Below are 18,784 nucleotides of genomic sequence, written 5' to 3'. Positions count from 1 at the left end.
ACTAATGGTGAGACAGCTCCAAGAAGACCTGGGAAAATAAAAATAAAATATAAATACTTAGACACGCATTTTGGTTTCTCTTTAAAGCAGCTACAGTCAATATCTTTTAATAACAATGTGTAAAATAGCAATGTCAGAGCCATCTCTCATAGTGATGAACCTACAGAGAATTATCAAGCTGCTAAAGTGTAAAGATATTTCTCTCAGGAGTTGATAGAGGCCACAGACAAAGCTAAAAGAGAATGAATATTGGACTACACATAGGTGGACAGAAACACAACTCCAAATAAATGCTAATGTAGCCTGTAACTGCTGGATGTTTAAATAAGCAATTGTTTGCTAACAAGTTCAACATATTACCTTAAAAGGTGATGATATGACAATATTGTGTTCACAGTCTGTTTCCGCTGCCCCAAACCAAACTATTCAATGCAGGTTTAAAATTGCTCTGATCATTATTTTTATATTCAAATATCAAACAACTACGAGTAATATGAGAGGTGTCACTCATAGAGACAAATGCATTTGTTTTTTACAGCAACTTAACTGTTTTGTTTCTCTCTAACCACTCTCATCAACCTCATATCCAGCAGCAACAGGCAGCTGTTTTCAGCTGAAAGGTCCTGATAAATCCACTGTACAGTACATGCGCAGCAAACAACAAACAACAAACAAAGATAGCTTGGAGCCAGGAGTTGGTAGTGACCAAAAAAAGAGCTAGAAGAAGAGTGAATACTAGATTTACATTCATCCAGTGGACACAAACATAATTCAAAATGAATGCTAATGTTGCTTTGTATCTGCAGGATGTGTAAATATAGCAGGAGTATGTGGTCCATTAAGGGTGCATTTCAGTTGTTACTCTCACATAAATCATACATAATTACAGAAACGGTGATGACTAATGAAAAAACACTGCCCACAATATTTGTCTGTGTGCTGAAGGGCGTACTTTTCCCCAGTTGACGGCGGTAGGTTTGTAATATGTTCGGCGCGTCATGGTGGCCCCTGATTAGTTGACACCACATGCCGAAAATAACTGGATGTGGGGTGAAAATTTTTACGCCCAATTGCTGCTTCCTGATTAGATAACATTTACCCCCTAAAGGCAGGAAAAACATACACGGATCGTTGTGGTACTGTGGTGATAATTGTAAATTGAAAGCAGTTGCTAAGTGGCCACCAAAAGATACTTTTTTAAACTTTTAGAAACCGCTAGCCTAGCCGCTAGCCACCAGCAGCTGGCTCCATGCTACATGGTATGGCACATGTTCACAGCCAAAATACACAGAGCTATCTAGGGCTATAGCCCCACCTAGTGGAAAAATCACACCAACCCACTGGTAAATAGGAAATTGTTCACTAATATGTTTGCTATATCAATTTTATAAGATAATAATGTGGCACTGTTGTGTTCACAGCTTGTTCTGCTGCCCCGAAGTGGCCAAAAAAAAAGCCCAGTTAATTTGAAGTTTAATTTGAAGAAGTGGCTTTTTTCATTCACAGTAAGATTGACATATATCTGTACATACTAACTTATGTATTTTTTAGAGCAAAACTATAAAGTGCATTCATTTCTTGTACTGTTTACAAACTGCCACAACAGTGTGCTACAAAAATGTGTAGCATTAGCATGAAGTGTGAAATTAGGACACTAATAGTGTTAACCAGTGGCAGCTGGTGACTCAAAAAATTGGGGAGGACAGGAGGAAAGCCAACATGGAATCTTACAACAAACCGCATCAAACTATATCACTGTCCCACCTGATGAAATTGGAGGGGTGGGGGGCAATTTTATATGCCAATAAAACAATTTGCTTGAGTGGTGAGAAGGCTGCTTCTTTAAAGACATTTAGCATGTAAATATTGTCTCTAAACAAAGAAGTGCTCATTTTAGCCATGGAGTGATTCAAATGTGTCATTTTACCAACAAAGTGAAATTCAAATTTATAGTATTGTTTTATTGTGAAAACAAATTTATGTTCTCATCAAAAACAGACAACATATCACATGATTTACACGTGTTTCCTTTATATTTCCTTAGTATACAGTAATATATAAAGTAGCACAAAGCTTATAATGTGATACAGGTTCAGATCAGTGCTGAATACTAGAAAGATTGAACACTAAAAATACTCACAGATCTAAAAGTATAGGTTCACATCAGAAAGTATTAATGCATGTATCAAATACTTGACTTACACACTCTTATCTATGTGCACGACATACAAAATATAGTCTACAAAGCTGACATGTTAATACTAGGGGTGTTAATATGAACACAAAACTCACAGTTCAGATCGTATCACGGATTTGAGTCACGGATCAGATCATTATTAGGATCAGCGAAAAAAAGAGGGAGACAAATAAAACTTTGTTTTCCATTTATTCTATGACACACTTACAGCCAGAAACAGCAAGGAACTTTTGCCCATGGTCTTAAATGAAAACAACATTTAAGATGTCCAAAGTTTAAATAAAATAAAATATATAAAATATTCAATGCTCAGTTATTGCAATATGAGGCATGATACCTTCCTCTTTTAAACAGTGAGTGAAACAGCCTCTGTCCACATCATCAAAACTTGATAACAAACATTCACCACTAACGTCAGTTAGCAGCTAGATGCTAATAAGTTGCTCAGCTGCAGCACATTAAACAGCAGGTAAACATAACTCAAATGTCACTTCAGAACCGTTAGATGCTGGTTTGATCGTTGCTCTTCAAAATCCCTGTTAATGTTAGTGACATGCTGTCTGCCCATGACTTGTACTTACAGCAGTTTGTTTACTTTGTCTTAAATGAGACATTAAACTTTGCAATTAATCCGCAGTTCATTCATCCGCAGCCGAACCGTGGGGGGAGATCCGTACGGATCACGGATCAACTACAATCTGTTACACCACTAGTTAACACTTGTTATTCTAGATACTTTAAGCTTATTACTCAATATACGGCTCAGCTTAAAATTGAACTAAAGAAACTGTCAGAAGCAAGCAGCCAGACCTCTTGCACTCATTCACTAATCATCAGGTGACTGAACAACCACTCAATTAAAAACAAATGAATGAGTGAGTCCATACAGCTCACTGTAACTTCAACAAGCAAACTAACGTTACCCACACAGAGACATTTAACCATCAGAGATGAAATTAGCGACCAAAGAGACAGAGAGAGAGAAGCTGTATCTGACGTCTTCTTCTTTCTTTCATGGAGATGAAGTATCCATGTTATAACATCCATTTGTGACTGTTTGTCATCTTGTTTGTTAGTTAACAGAACTATATGGCTGCTGCTTAACCAGTCTGATATCATTAGCAACAATGACAAACAAGCTAACTCTCCTGGTTGTTTCTCCGGTTGCTTCTCTCTCCAGCCTCCCCGGCAGCGTCCTGCTGCTGCTGCACTGCCCAGTCCAGATAATTTCTCCCATTAGCTTAACAACAGTCCTTAATAGTCCTTCCATGGATGTATAAAGAGTTCTTCAGGCTGCTACAACAAGCCAGCTGTTGCATTGGCTAACGCAAGAAGCTATCTACTGCTGCTACTCTGCCTTACAGTGGAGAGAATTGAAGATGAAATCTGGAAACTATCATTGGACCAACTCGATGTCAATATTGCATTCTGGTTGTTGATTGGTGAGGGAGGACAGCCTCCCTTGGAGCGTCATTTTACGTGTCATGGCCAATCACAGATTAGCATGAAAAAAAATGAAATACATTAAGTCCAATGTAAGAGATCCCGCCCTGCGGAGGACAGCAGGCACCCCTCCTCCACCCCACCCCCACCCCACCACCACCACCACCACTTCACACACTGCCCTTTCTCCTCCCGCCCTGCAGGTGTCGCTGTTGAAGCATTTTAAACAGAATTTCAGTAATGGATTTTTTCCAAAGAAGAGAGAAAAATACTTTATAAATAATACTGAGATTTGTGATGGTTTATTTCAACCAAATATTCTTTTATATTTTGATCTCCCTTTTGCCTCTCAAAAAATAGAGGATCAACTTCCTCTGCCTCTATGGACCAGCCTCCATTGGTGTTGACTTTTACTTCACTTTTATTTCATTTTGAGCAGGAATTATAAGGCTCAGATTCTCCATTTGTTTTTAAAAAAACTGAAAAGAGATTCATTGTAAAAAAAAAAAAAAAAAAAAAAAAGTTTGGCTTGTTAGAGACTAGCAAGAACAGAGCTCAGATTGTATGAATTGATTTTTTTTTTTTGCTCTACCAGGAAAGCAATGTAGCTGCTGCTCTGACAGCAAAACACAGCCTGTCTGGAACAGTTTTATGGTCTTAAACAGCTTTTGTTGCGCTGCGTCACTTTGGCATCGCTGGCTGCTTGTCTGTATTGATCTTGGCTCAAGTTGTTTGTCACCTATTAGATTTTACAAGAATCATGTTTTTTTGTCATCTCTGTGAGTAGACCATCTGGGCAACAGTTCAGGGTTTACATATTAATTAGAAATGTTTCATTTCTATTACAAAATTCTCATGTTTTGTGATGATGTTTATACAGTAACTAAGGTCATTTTGTCACCTTCCTCAACATGGGCGTTGATTTGGGATGAAGGGTAGGGGCGTGTCCCTACCAATGTCAAGGTGTTGCTGAATTGTCCCAACCAATATTTCTACCGATGTAGAACCATCTTGCCATTTTCACTCCACATAATGTTAACGGTAAGACCTGTGTAGGGATGGGAATTGATAAGATTTTATTGATACCAGTGCCATTATCGATTCTGCTTATTGGCCCAATTCTTTTTCAATTCCCTTGTTGGTTCCTGATCAATTTTCTGTGTGGAAAAAAAGTAGGCCTACACAGGTTTTCAGCATCAACGTACCTGTTTATTTTCTCTGAGTCTGAATGCAGTGTAGAAACAGACTAGATAAAATGCATGCATGCGGCAGCAGGCTGGAGCAAGTGATTCTACTCAGAGAAGAATTGTTTGGAGATCACCCCCAAGTGAAAGACGGGATATTTGACTTGATTACCTGGCAACCATCAACTTCAAACTGAGTTACACATTGTCGACTAGCCCGGCAGCAGCAGCAGTAGTGGAGTCAGTGAGGTATAGAATCTAAAATAGTTAGTATTTACATTTTCAAACCTCACAGAATTGAAAATGACTTCACTGGACAAAACTAATATCAGTCAGTTGATATCATATTTAAATTTCAGGTGTTAAGTGTGAGCTCATTTGTGATCGTTGCACAGACATGTCATTAAATTAAACAAGTCAATTACTGTGGGTGAAAATGCCTCTCAAAGTGATTTCAGGTCCTTTTTAAAGAGGGACCAAAGTGTCAATGACAGCTGCGCTTGGCTAATAAAATTGTTCTGTATTTAATCCAAACATTAATCTTATTTTAAATTAGTGGGAGATATTAACTAATTAATACCATCCATCCCTTTTGAAAGAGTTGATCAGGAGCAGAGTTATTATGTATGTCATGAAAACTATTTATAAAATTAAATTAGTCACAGCTTGTCCAACTGATCTGTTTGTGACAGTCAGACATCATTTTCTTATGAAAATCCTGTCAGCAGCAGCCTGAGCAGCACAGAGACACACAGACAGGTGAGCTGCAGCCTCCCAGCTGAGCTCTGATGTCATAGTGAAAGATCGAAGGTTACGATATTGTAACCCTAGTTCTATAAGCACAGGCGGAGTCCTCTACTGGACTCTATGGGTAATATTCTCTTCCAATCACACACACGCAATTGCCCACTGAAATTTGCATGTACGTGGTCGGCCATTGAGGACGCACCTACTGATTACATGTGTCCCACACTGTATAAAAGGCGGTGTCTCGCTGCAGCTCCTATCCTGAAATCACTTCAGCAGACAGCATAGGAGCAGCAGGGTCCATAGTTAGAGGGTTCCACCTGTGCTTATAGAGCTAGGTTTACAATATCGTAACCTTCATTCTATCTCACACAGGCTTTGCCCTCTGCCAGACTCTATGGGAAAAGTAGCTCGATGAATGTTTGCCCTGCCACAACAGGTCATCAGACTGCCTCACTTAGCCCAACCAGCCATGGGTTAGTCACCGCAGCCCTCCTACTACTTTATAATCCCAGCTGCTTCAGTAGAGCTGTAGGGGGCCCAAGCCAGCCCAGATAGCATGAACATGACACTGTGTGTAACCATGGCCTAACCTCGCAGGGGTCAAAAACCATACAAAAGACACCCTGCACACCTCATTCCCCGAGTCCTCTTGGATCACAGGAGAATGCAGGCGTATATTGCCCAGGGGTCATTAGGTGTTCCACAGCTGGCACTCACACCACCCTTTTCACATGTCCTGAGTTGCCCCTGTGAGCACAGACCTTGAAAAGGAGCCCGTCATGTCCAAGAGATAGAACCTTATGAATGGACAAGGCATAGACCAGGGTGCTGCCATGCATATATTCTCAACACTCACCCCACTGAGTAAGGTCGTTGATGCTGCTACACCACGTGTGGAATATGCTCGGTCCACTGCAGGAGGGTCCTTACCCACCTGCCAGTAGGCTTGGGAGATGCTCTCACAAAGCCAACCAGCTAGGCACTTCTTGTCATGAACAGTGGTTCAGTGCACCAAAAGGGGGCAACATAACATGCCAATGCATGCAATGGGCACAATAGATGCAATTTTTCCTCCCTGATGTCCCCATGGGGTGGAGGACATAATGCCTCTAGCTGAATAATTCCTGACCTAAAAGAACTCCTTATGTTCTTAGCAACAAAGTAGGGGTTCGGTCCAAGAGTAGCACCACTGTGGTCACCACGAAGCAGCAAACAATTGGGTTGAACCAACAGGACACACAGCTCGCTCACTATCTTAGCTGAAGTCAGTGGAAGCAGCAAAGCTGTCTTGAATGATAACGCCTTTTAAACGCCTCTTAAAGCACTGAGTGACAGAGAAAATGGACCCGAGAAGCCCGTCTGGAGCTATGGGAGCTCCCAGGAGGTCCTCTCTGTCCTTCCTCTGTAGGGCAAGTTCCAGCCACACGTGATGTGAGCCCACTGTGGCAATCAACATCACACGCCCTGCAGCAGTAACAGCACTCAGAATCGGGTTATTCATCTGGCTGATGGCTCAGTCCAGAAAGTTGGCCTGTTCCACTGTGCAGGGGACGTCTAGCGGTTTACACTCCCATGTTGTTTGCTGCTGCGGCCAGCTGCGTGGCCAGCCTCAAAATATTCCAGCATGTCCCTATCCTGCATCAGCAGAGGCTGCAGCATCCTGCTCACTGCCCACTCAGCTGAGTGAGGAATCACGAGGGTTGCAAGGACCTCTTCCAAGGGGGGCACACCAGGACAGCCTGTCCCCGTGTGGCTCTGCACTCTCAGGAAGGAAACCAGTCCCCCCACTGGTGACTTCATTTTCAGCGGCTCTTTCCAGGACACTTCGACACACTGTCAAATGTCCGGGCGGGATATAGATGGCAAAGAGAGCCCTACATGTTCCACAGCCATGGCCATAACCTTTGGGGAATCATGGCGAACTGAAGTCAGAGGTGGATTCCCGAAGGTCAGCGATTTTGTAGACACAGACGAGATGTTGTCTTCATCATCCGTTAGCAAAGGTACTGAGACAGCCTTGGCGTCTGGCAGCAGCGGCTGCAGCGGCAGGGCACCGGATGAAGCAGGAGACTCATTGATGCAGGGATCTATCTCAAGCTCCGGGTCACTCTCATTGCAGTGGAGTGAGACGTCACACAACCAAAAATGGTCCCACCATTGCCAGCGTTGAGTCATAGGAAGTCCTCTGCAGTAAACCTAGGGTAGTGGCAGGCATCATGCCACTCTCTGCGTGGTCCTGTCCAAGGCACTCAAAGCAGAAGAGATGCCCGGCACCAGCGGCGGCAATGAGGCCGGGGCATGACAGGCAGGAATGAGCTTGTAGCAGCGACTCCTTCCATGGACAGGTAAGATCAGTGAGCAGATCGTTGTCGCTGAAGTGAGAAGGATGAAAGCGGTAGTGACGCTGCCTTATTTACTGTGTGAGACACATGTAATCGGTAGGCACGTCCTAGTTGGCTGGCTACATACATGCAAATTTCAGTGAGCGATTGCATGCATGTGATTGGAGGAGAGTATTACCCACAGAGTCCAGTAGAGGGCAAAGCCTGTGTGACATGAACTAGCCATAAGTTCAGGAGTTGAATGAAAAATAATACAAATAGAAGTTTAGGAGATGATTCAAAGATATCAGTCAACAAACTGAAAGAAGGACGGAGCTACAGAATCTCAGGTGAGGTTGAAAACCTTGCAGCAGATAGTTGGTTTAAACAGAGTAACACATTACCTACAGGCTTTTATACATTTACTTTTGTAACTTTTATTTTGACGGTCTATGAAATGTCAATTTTAAATATTAATTTTGGTCTCAGGTTTATATCAATAAAATAAAATGTGTGAAAAATTCACGATACAGGTCTGGTTTCAGGCAATGCCGCAAATACATATTCAATAAAGTAAAAATTTTCTAATCAGGCTCTTTATGTGTGTGCGCATGTGTGCATATGAAAGAGAAAAGAAAGATAGAGAGCAAGTGCACATAAAAAAAATGTCCCTACCAAAGTTAAAACCAAACTTATGCCCTTGTTCCTCTACTACGAAAACAGTTGTACAGTGAATTCATAACTTGATGATTGATACTATTAGGCATTAACATTGACAGACAACCTCTCTTCAGACATTCAGATAATTTGGATCCCTCTCTGAAAAGCTCACCAGGTGAACAGTAAATCCCCTCTGTCTGTTACACACACACACACACACACACACACACACACATACACACACCAAACAACCACTCATCTGCTTTCTTTAATGTCTGTGGGGCTGATAGGACACACTCCTCTGACACGCTCACAGCCCGTTCATCCCTGGCTGTCATTAAAGCATAACCTCTACCTAAGGCTTTAATCCTCCTATCTGACACAACCTGGATTTCCCCAATAGCACAGCTCGCTAACCTGGCAGTAAATGCCTCAGGACATCTGCAAATCTTAACTGGCTCCGGTGCACTGCATTAAAGGGCGCCCACCATGCACAATTTTCCAACCTAAAAGCTGAAAAGTTTTTTTTTGTTATTAGATCGGCAGTGAGACAGCACCTTGTGAGTTGTTAAATTTCAATATTTTTATACTTTACATGGAACTGGCCTCATACTAAAGCCTAGAAAAATGCTGTTTCTGTACATAAAATCATCCTGAGCTTGCTTTAAAGCCTTGCTTTAATGACTATCACATTTTAACTGGGCTGTTTTTTATGGCTGCATTAAAAAATCAAGGTCATGAAAGTGTAAAATACTTCTCAAACAAACATTATTATGAATTCATGGCAAAATACTGTATATTTGTGTATCTTCCTGTGTGCTGCCTGACTCTCCATCTACTCTGACACTGAGCTGGGATGTTATTGTGTGTTTATAGGCCTTGTAGGGGACACCAGTGACATGGTATGAGATTAACAGAAATCGTGTCATTTTATACAGGACAGTGGTTATTTTATTCCAATTAAAAAAAACAACTTCATGTCCAGGGATGTTGTGTTGCATTACAGGTGCAAAAATCTTTTCCTCCATAAATTTTCCACTGTCATGCCTCTGAAAAGAACTACTGTCCATTTACAGTATTAAGCTCAGGAACATTATATTACACTGTATCATTTATAAAAAAAAAAAATAGCAAAAAATTTGGGCTCAGGAGGATCTCAACAGTGCCCATCAGTCACTGTTGTTCCCAACAAGTTGTACATGTTTTGTCTTAGTCGTGTTTAGGTTTTCCCATTGTAGAAAACACATTTTTATGCCTGAGATTACATATCTTTGTGCCAGCTACTGTGCAGCGAGACCCAAATAAGTCTCAGTTGCAGCTAATATCAGATTCCACAAGCAGTGAGGACAGAACTTTGAAAATATTACTTTTTCTTTTTTACATAAGTTTACAAGAGTTGTGCCAAAATCTTTAAATAGTTCACCTGTAACACTCAGTGTCACTGCTGCCTGTCACCACAAGATTAAAAAGTTGGGGAGACTGTTTTATGAAACCATTCTGTTTATAAAGAATCTACATTTGGATGACATATATCTACATAGGACTTAACTGTACCATGTGACAGATCTTGTCAGAAGATTTTTAGAAATTATTTTGCTCAAAAGTAAGGGTGAGACCAGGCCTCAGTCACTGAGGTTCTTGTAGAAAATGATTTGCAGATTCACATTAGTGCGACCCAAACTGCACCTCCTGTGTGACTTTTCTGAATTAACATGGAAATTCATATGTTAGTTCATCTTGCACAAGAGCTCCAAATTAAATATTTGTCGGTCATGTTTGTGAAATACAAATAAGTATATCAACATGCCCATTTTGTCACTGAATTTTTGTTTAATGTCTAAAATGTCTTTGTGCATAATTGTTGCATTCACAACACCCTTCCCTCTAATATCTGCATAGCTATCAATGTTGAGACAACAGGGGGCACATTGCATCATTTCAAACCTCATTTAACACCAAACCATGCCCCTTTCTAAAGCCTAAATTGCTCGCCATGGAGCAGCATAGTGGCTCCAGACATTCATTAGCTTAATGAAAACAGGCCACTCTTCTTCCACCGCCCAGAGAGCGTGTTCTCGACGTAGCTGCAACTACCATCTGCTCTCAAGCTCCCTGCCAGCTATAGGATAGTCCTGTCAAAGCAACCCCTGTGAAGAAAGGCATCCACAAAGGTGCCTTAATCATTCAGAGCAGAGGACAGGCAAGGACAGTAGGGATGTTTTTTTTGTTTTTTTTTAAAGATGATTTCATCTATGCGCCCCCTGGCGCCTTCCTAACCTGAAATGTAGCGTTCACTCATGATAATAATGATGTTCATGAAATAAGCTGAGTGTGCATTTGTCGGAGTTGAGTTGCAGCAGTCACACAGCTGGCAGTGAAGTTATTAGTAGCTCAGCCACAGTAGGAGAAGCTGCTTTGCGAAAAGGTTAATATCATTTTAGGGTTGGCCAGAGTATGTTGTGGTGGGCGGCTGACCACCTGTTCAGCTCTGGAGGTGGTCTCTTATCATCTCATCCAACAGCAAACATTTGAAGGTCGAATCATTTGTTACAATTTTTTAAAAAACTAGTGTGTAAATTATAATGAGCCTTTCATGGGGTTGTTTAAAGAATGAAAAGATTAATTGTCCTTTTTTCTAATTTTCTAATTGATCCTCTGCTCATATTTTCTCCCAAAATTACCCACTTGACTACAGTTGTGATGTGAGTTTCAGCTCTCGGATTAATCACCACTAATCTCAGCAGTGTTGTGCCTGCAACAACCCTGAGCTACTTTTCTCAACATGAACACTGGCTGGTGCACAGCAAGAGGGAAATGATAGTCAGAGCCCTGAGGCTTGAATCTGATAGTTTGTCATCTGGATAGTATTACTTAATTTCCCACTGGGAAGAAACCTCATTATTTCTGACTTTATATTCCCCCCCAACCCTCACCTTTTTTTTTTTTTTTTTTTTACCCCTGCATGACACGGATGACCATAAACGCCAATAAGATACATGACTAGCGAGGGAACAGTTGAAGCAAAGGATATCTGCATACTTTATACTGGGCCACAGATGAGAGTCCCATTCACCTTTAATATTCTACACACAAAGCACAACTATATTGATTTATTACAGGTTATATTACAGTTTTTTCTCATATGATAAATGGTGAATGGAATGTGAGATTATATTGATAACAGATGACTAATGGCTGGCAAACATCGTTTATGGTTAACCTTTTCCCCAAATGGATCAAATTCCTTTTACCTCAAAGCACAGAAATATTTGTTCTCATATATAGATCATGAAACTAATAGCTTTTTCAGTATTTGTCATCTTGTAATATATGTTACAAGCATTGATAAGGTGTCTAATTTCTTTTTTTTAAACTGCTGTGTCACAGTTTAATTTTGTTGGAAAGCTGCTGGGACCGCGGGGAAATTCCATGAAACGATTACAAGAGGAAACAGGAGTGAAGATGTCCATCCTCGGCAAAGGGTCCATGAGGGATAAAGGCAAGGTAAGAAATCAATTTGTGTTGAAATATGGCTGTTTGGCCGGTCTAAGATATTGATCAAATGGAAATATTTACAGAAACAAAGTGCTTAAAATTCAAACAAAGCACAGAAGAATATTCTAACCAAACAGCATCTGAACAGTAACTGAGATGAATAACACCAAGTGTCAAATTAATCGTTTTGCAGTTGACAAACATATGTAGGAGAAAATGGGAATGTTTTTCTGTGTGTTGTTTAATAGCGTATTCTGTAATAGTCAATTATGGATGCAAAGTAATGAATCTCTTTGCCAAAGTCATTTATCCTGCTGACTTGTGGTCCCCCGGAGCCAAACTTATCCGAGCGTGAACACAGACAGCCTACTGGATCTGCTATTCATGCTCATAACAGCTCTGTGTGCTGCTGTAGAGTTACATCGCTATTATTACTGAAGCCTGCGATTCAGACATCAAGACATGACAAAAGACTTGCAGTCTTACCACCTCTCTAATGAAACTTGCACTGAATTTTAATACATCAAGAACAAGGTGAAGGTAAAATGATGTGAAAACTGTTAAAACTGCTTTAAACATATTAGGTTGGCTCTAGTTATCTGTACATATCAGTTGATTTAGCTGAAAACAAAAAGTTAACAACAAATCATGTTAAAGAAGCACATTCAGTTGAAACTTTTAAATCAAGACTGTAAACCTACCTTTATTCACTTCATTACAGCCTCCCTTAACATAGCCAGGCCCATCACCTTTTAACATCCATTTAACATCGATGTTTTTACTGTGGTTGTTTCATTCTTAATTTTTATTACTGTAAATTGGTTGCTGTATGTTTTGTCCTATGTATTCTTTTTAACTGTAAAGTATATTGAGACAATGCTGCATGGTGATTCTGCACAAAAATTTGATTGATTGATTGATTGAAAAGCAATCTCACCACATTTAGTAGATGTTCTGGGGCTTTCAACCATCACATTATCTTCATTAGTAAATGGAAACAAAAACAAAATTGATCATTTTTTTTCAAAAATAACAAACATTGTTTTACTTAATGAACAACATCAGGAGGACCTTGAAATTCAAAGATAATTTCTGAGCTATTCTGGACCTTTCGACTATATCATATTATCTTCCTCAGCAGATGGAGTTGCCTAGTTCACATGGAAATGGGAAAAAAAAGAAAATGTTCAAATGGAAATGTTCAAAGTTCAAAAGTTTAAAGACTTCTTGTCCATGTTAGTTTCAACAGCAGGAAGCAGCAGTTATTTAGTTTATTTATATTTATAAGTGAACATTCATACTTAAAATACTGTAGTGGTGAAATCCTACCCAACATCCAATCCTGTTAATTACTGTATGTGCCTGTAACAAGGTGCAATTTTAATCAGTAGTATTGTGGAGGAGGACTAAGCTTTCAGACAAGTTAACTAAATAAAACTCAAAACTCCTCAGTAATTTCATGGCTTTATAATTAGAAACTAATACCTTTCATAGGGAATTCCAGTCATGCCTGATTGCGAGGCAAAGTCTTCACTCTGACAAAGACTGAAGGCACTGAGACGTTTCATTGCTGTCCCATTTTTGGATGTGCCTTGGCCGGTGCAATAGTTCATTTAAAATGTTGGCTTCCTGCCACCAAGTCCATTCTGTTTACTCATGTGCTGCATTAACTTGTTGTCAGAGTGTTGAATTAAGTAAAGAGGCGCTAAAATGTTAATAACAGGCATGAGCAAAACGTAATTTGTTCACAAATATGCATCCAATGCATAAGTTTCAATATTGTTTGTTTGTTTTACCTGGATTTTCAGTCTGAGGCAGATTCATGGAGGAAAAAAATAATACACTGTCTCTTACCAAAAGGTTAGGGTTAGGCTATGCAGATTTAGCTTGGTGTTTTGTGTTTGTGATATTGATTTTGTGTACAGTCTGCAATACTCTGAAGGACTCTGTGATCAGCCTAAAGGTCACGTCTGAAAGACTGACTGCCAATTGAGGCACCTAAGCATAAGGCAGTGTGGTGCAGACATAACCAAAGTCCCATTACACGCTGAAGCACTTTGTCGTCACACATTTCAGCCATCTCATCCAGTTCCCCAGGTAGGGTGCATCAGCTCGGCACAAAGGTAATATCTCAGGTTTGAAATTCTCAGCAGAGCAGCCCACCCACTCATATTAGACCATATGGCCAATAATACACTATGTGCCCTCAGATTAGCCTGGTTAACACTGTGCTGAGTCACAGAGAGGCCACACTTCACCTCTCTGACTCACAGCATGGTTAGAGAGAATTTAATCACTGACATCCCAAATTCCTTATAGTAGAGCAACATACACTGATTGATAATGACACAGCCGTACTGCAGTCACGGTATCTCGTGTATAGCTCTGTGTATGCTCCTCCTTTTGTAAACCAGCCTCTCAAAGTGTCCAGCTGCTCTGTAGGAACATTTCACAGACAAAGTGTCGGATGTTACAACCAACTCAGAGACAGGATCTGCCTACATGCACGTTTTTGATCTCATCTTTAATGACCTTGGCTCGCTGACAGAAAATGTGAAGCCAGCTGAAATTTTAGGAGGGATCTTTTAATTAGAGCTGACTTCTCACAGAGGGCAGGGAACAGGCCTGTGATGCAAGGACGAAAGTTTGAATCTTGGCTGCATGAGTGAGTAAAGTGTGTGTGAGTGGCACTCTTCTCTCTTAATAGCCACCATCAAGGTGTCCTTGAATGAAGCTCTTAAGAGCCACCTGTTGCAGTGTTGGATGAATGAAGGGTGAAGAAACTCCTGAACTATCTCTGTTTTGGGGCATAAGAGAATCATCCCTAGATTGTGTTGTATTTTTAACTGGTACAAGCAGACAAAATGCCTCCACTCTTGGTCTAGCATCTTTTCTGATTATTTGTTCAGTGTCAAATTGATTTTATGATTTAGCAGATTCCTTTTAAAACACCGTTAGGACTAGCCCCAAGCTATATTACAGATCTTTTAAGCCTTTAAGGCCTTAATGCAGCCTCAGGCAGGGGCCCTCTGGGCCTGGCTTAAGACTAAAAGGTGATTGGGTTTTTCTCCTCATCAGAGTTTGGAGCAGTTTGCATTAAGGACCCTGGACTGATATCTTCTGTTTACTTCAGCACCTTCTTACAGACGCTTTTTTTTTGCTTGTGTTTTTTTATTTGTCTTGTGGAGCCCTCTCGTTTTATACTTTATTGTTAAAGATGCACTAGTCAATATTTTGACATTAACAATGGATCAGTTGTGCAATACTATATGCAATCTGAAAGGGGTCACTCATAGATTCTGCAGTTCACCCCTCAGCTCATTGTTTGGGGTTTCTGGTCTGCAACTTAACTTGGTGGTTCATTCTCAGCTCTCTCATCCACCTCATTTCCAAATGCAGCAGGCAGCTGTTTTCAGTGAGATAGCTCTGATAAATCCACTGTATGCTACCTGCTATCACCAAACAGCAGACAGACAAACTTAGTGATAATTAGTTGGTGATCATAGTGGGGTAGTTAGCAGCTAAAGAGCCAGATACATCCCTCAGAAGTCAGTGGAGACAAAAACAAATCTAAAAAGAGAGTGAATATTTGAATTACATTCATCAGGAGGACAGAGACATGACTAAAAATTCGTGTTTATTTTGCTCCCCAGGTGCTGGATGTGCAGGCAAATCTTTGTTAAGTTAATAATATGTAATTGTTGTGTTTACAACTGTTCCTGCTCACTCCAAGTGGCCCAAAAGTAATAATGAATGCTTCTTTATCAACTTCATAGATATATTATAACTGGACATTTCCTATACTTACTGAAAGCACTTGTTTAGCACCGTTTGTGGTGACAATTATGGAAATTTTTAATTTGACAAAGAGATTTCACCGCACCCGCTGCTTTAATATATTTTGTATCGTCATGGTCATGTCTGCATCATGTCCCTCTCCCTCACCCCCTCTCACTCTGTAGATGAAAAACACGCACGCACGCACCTGCCCACCAGGCGTCCTCAGTGAGTCTCCCTGCCCTGCACACCTATTCTTCATCTTCTTATCACCATCTCCTCCCTCTGCAGACTATGTGGCTTTATAACAACATCACACTACTTCCTCCTTTGCTCCAGACGGCAAAGAGTGATAATTACTACATCAGATAGAGGGCTTTGTCACTTGAACGTAAACGTGTCATTTTTAGGAATTTGCTTTAACGACTGATGCTGTCATTTCTCTTGAGAGGACAGTCTCGCAAATCAGTCTCCTGCCACTCCAGCTGCACCTCGTTCCCTCATTAATCTTTTTTTGTACATATGGTTGACACTTTCACTTTATCTTGTCAGGTTGCCTGAGCTTCTGTTTTGTTACTGTTACATTTCCTCTTTTCCTGCCTCCCTGTGTGTTTTCAGCTTTTGCCGTCTCTTACTGTTTGCTTGATTTTTTTCTTGCCCGTTGGTGACTCAGAGCCTGTCTGAACAGATGTTTATGATGTCAATTTCCTTAGGTGTCCCCTGTCTGTGCAGCCTGTCTGTCTTTTTCTCCTTGATTTTTTCCTCACATCCATTTGACACAAGCAGTCACCCAATCATTTACAGACCATCAAGACGACTTGAACTATATTCCATGTCTGGGTCACAGGATCTCAATCCATTTAAACGTTTCCTGGAGCTCTTTTGGAGCTGGGCCCACAGAGCATTTTCCCCAACATCAACAAATCACAAGATGCTATCGGAAAAACATTCACTAAGAGCATCCCTGGTGCCAGAATCTATGACTCTACAAGCTCCACTATTAACTCTACTCCGCTTTACTTTTTTGTGTGGTTGTTAGATGAGAAGTAATTATTCTCTAGAAGTTAAGTTATTCCTTGCACAAGAGAGGAAAAGGCCACATATGATTCAGAAATGTTTTTTTTACATGATACAAGTGTCTTCCTGCTGATGAATGTAGTGATTGCTCAAGTGTCTCTTCACCTTGAAACAAAATCATAAATGTGACTGTAGATTGTAGCCTGCATGTCCAAGAGATGCTTATGATGAGAAGAGGGAAAAGTTGGAGTTTGTGTGTCACAGCTCCAACTTTTCAAAGACTTTTCATTCTCTTAACCATGTTTGAGCAGAAGTAGCTTCATTTAAGTGTCTTCAGTGGGAACCTTTGACAGGTGGAGCATTTTGGGAAGGGACTGCTACTTCTAAAACCCAAATCTTTCCAAAAACATCTCTGATCAATAAAATAATCAGGTATACATGCAATTAAATTACAAAAGTATGTTTTATCCATCTTCTTTTCACTCAATATTAGCACATTTTACCTCTTGTGCTTTGTCAATCCGTTTAGTTTATACCTTTATGATGCATTTGTACAAACAAGTTTAATCTAAGTCTGAATCCCTGAACCTGCTCTCTTTTTTTTTAACAGGAAGAAGAATTGAGGAAAAGTGGCGAGGCCAAATATGCCCATCTGAGTAATGATCTTCATGTTTTAATTGAAGTCTTTGCCCCACCTGGAGAGGCCTATTCCCGCATGAGTCACGCCTTAGAGGAGATTAAAAAATTCCTAGTTCCGGTAAGTTTATTTTTTCAACCTAATCTTTATTCCTTATAGAAGTTGTCAGTCACCACAGCTGACTTGATCATTTCTCTACCAGGCTAATGAACACAAAACAATCTGTTTCTGAGCTTACAGGTTATTTACATAAAAGTAAGATATAAGCGTGAAGTTTTCCTCTGCATTACACTCACTGCCCCACACTACATGCCCTTACGAATAAAAAATAATGTATTCAGCAATTAAAGTGCAGTATGGAACAACTTGCAAGTCTCTAGCACTGTATAGCCTGCAGAACTCTGCAAATTAGCAATAATTAATGTGCATGTTGTGTACTCTTGCTGAGTATAAGCTGTAAATATTAATCAAGCTTTGCAAATGTGATAAGCTTAATGGAGGAGTCGTGCTGCATGAGTCTGCTTTATGTAGTTCATGCTTTTTCCTACACCGAGGCCGATGTTCTTACGAGCATGTCTGCTCACTGAGCCAGGAGGATGATGATACCGCAGCTGTACCGAGCAGTTCATATCCTTCCAAATACAAATGATTACTAAAGAGCATCAGCCAAAATAGAAAAAAAAAAGAAAAGAAATACAGAGTTATTATTTTTTTCTGTCTCAAAACAGACACAGAACTGTCACAATGTCAAAATATTTAAAATACTCTATATAATAACTTATATCTATGTATCATGGGAAGTCCTGGTGGAGCTGTATGCTTTTGTTTGCTTGTTTGCGGTCTGTTTCCTAGTTATCAGTAGCTGGTACGACTGGTGCCGACAGTGATGACACCATCAGAGTTTGCCTCATTCTGGTTTCCATCCCTCAATGCCTTCCTGCTCCTCTTTACATCAACTTGTGACCACTTGAGTTGGTATTTGTTGGAGTAATCTGTATGAACAATGAGGCCTCATAATGAGCCGGTACCTGCTATATCTAGTTCACATATGAGTCTATTAACGTGTTTGTATGTTAAAACAAGTTGTGTAATATCCTTTTTCATCTACACTGAGTACAGAAATTCTCATTTGCTTCAGTGTCACATTTGTGCCTGGCTGTACTTTGCGCTGTGCGATCCACACCAGCCTGTTCTGATAATAAAAGGGTCAGCGGGCTTCTCTTGCTCCTCTCACATCAGCGGGGGCTTTTATGTATTTTTGGGTTCACAGTATAAACTGCACTGAGTTTGATGCTTTATTTCC

The 18,784-nt window shown here is 40.4% G+C and overlaps 1 protein-coding gene across 8 annotated transcripts in view; it reads left to right on the top strand.

The window, feature by feature from the left end:
* The window catches only part of khdrbs2 (KH domain containing, RNA binding, signal transduction associated 2), a 75,726-nt gene that overhangs the window by 26,020 nt on the left and 30,922 nt on the right, over positions 1–18,784 (top strand). For all 8 annotated transcript variants that reach the window (XM_042432690.1, XM_042432691.1, XM_042432685.1 and 5 more), the window contains exons 3-4: positions 11,943–12,059; positions 17,455–17,601. In XM_042432690.1, the coding sequence (XP_042288624.1) occupies positions 11,943–12,059; positions 17,455–17,601 (264 nt within the window). The remainder of the gene's footprint in view (positions 1–11,942; positions 12,060–17,454; positions 17,602–18,784) is intronic.

The sequence above is a fragment of the Thunnus maccoyii genome, chromosome 14 (assembly GCF_910596095.1).
Source record: "Thunnus maccoyii chromosome 14, fThuMac1.1, whole genome shotgun sequence".
Classification (NCBI taxonomy): Eukaryota; Metazoa; Chordata; class Actinopteri; order Scombriformes; family Scombridae; genus Thunnus; species Thunnus maccoyii.
This window is presented reverse-complemented; position numbering and strand designations above follow the sequence as displayed.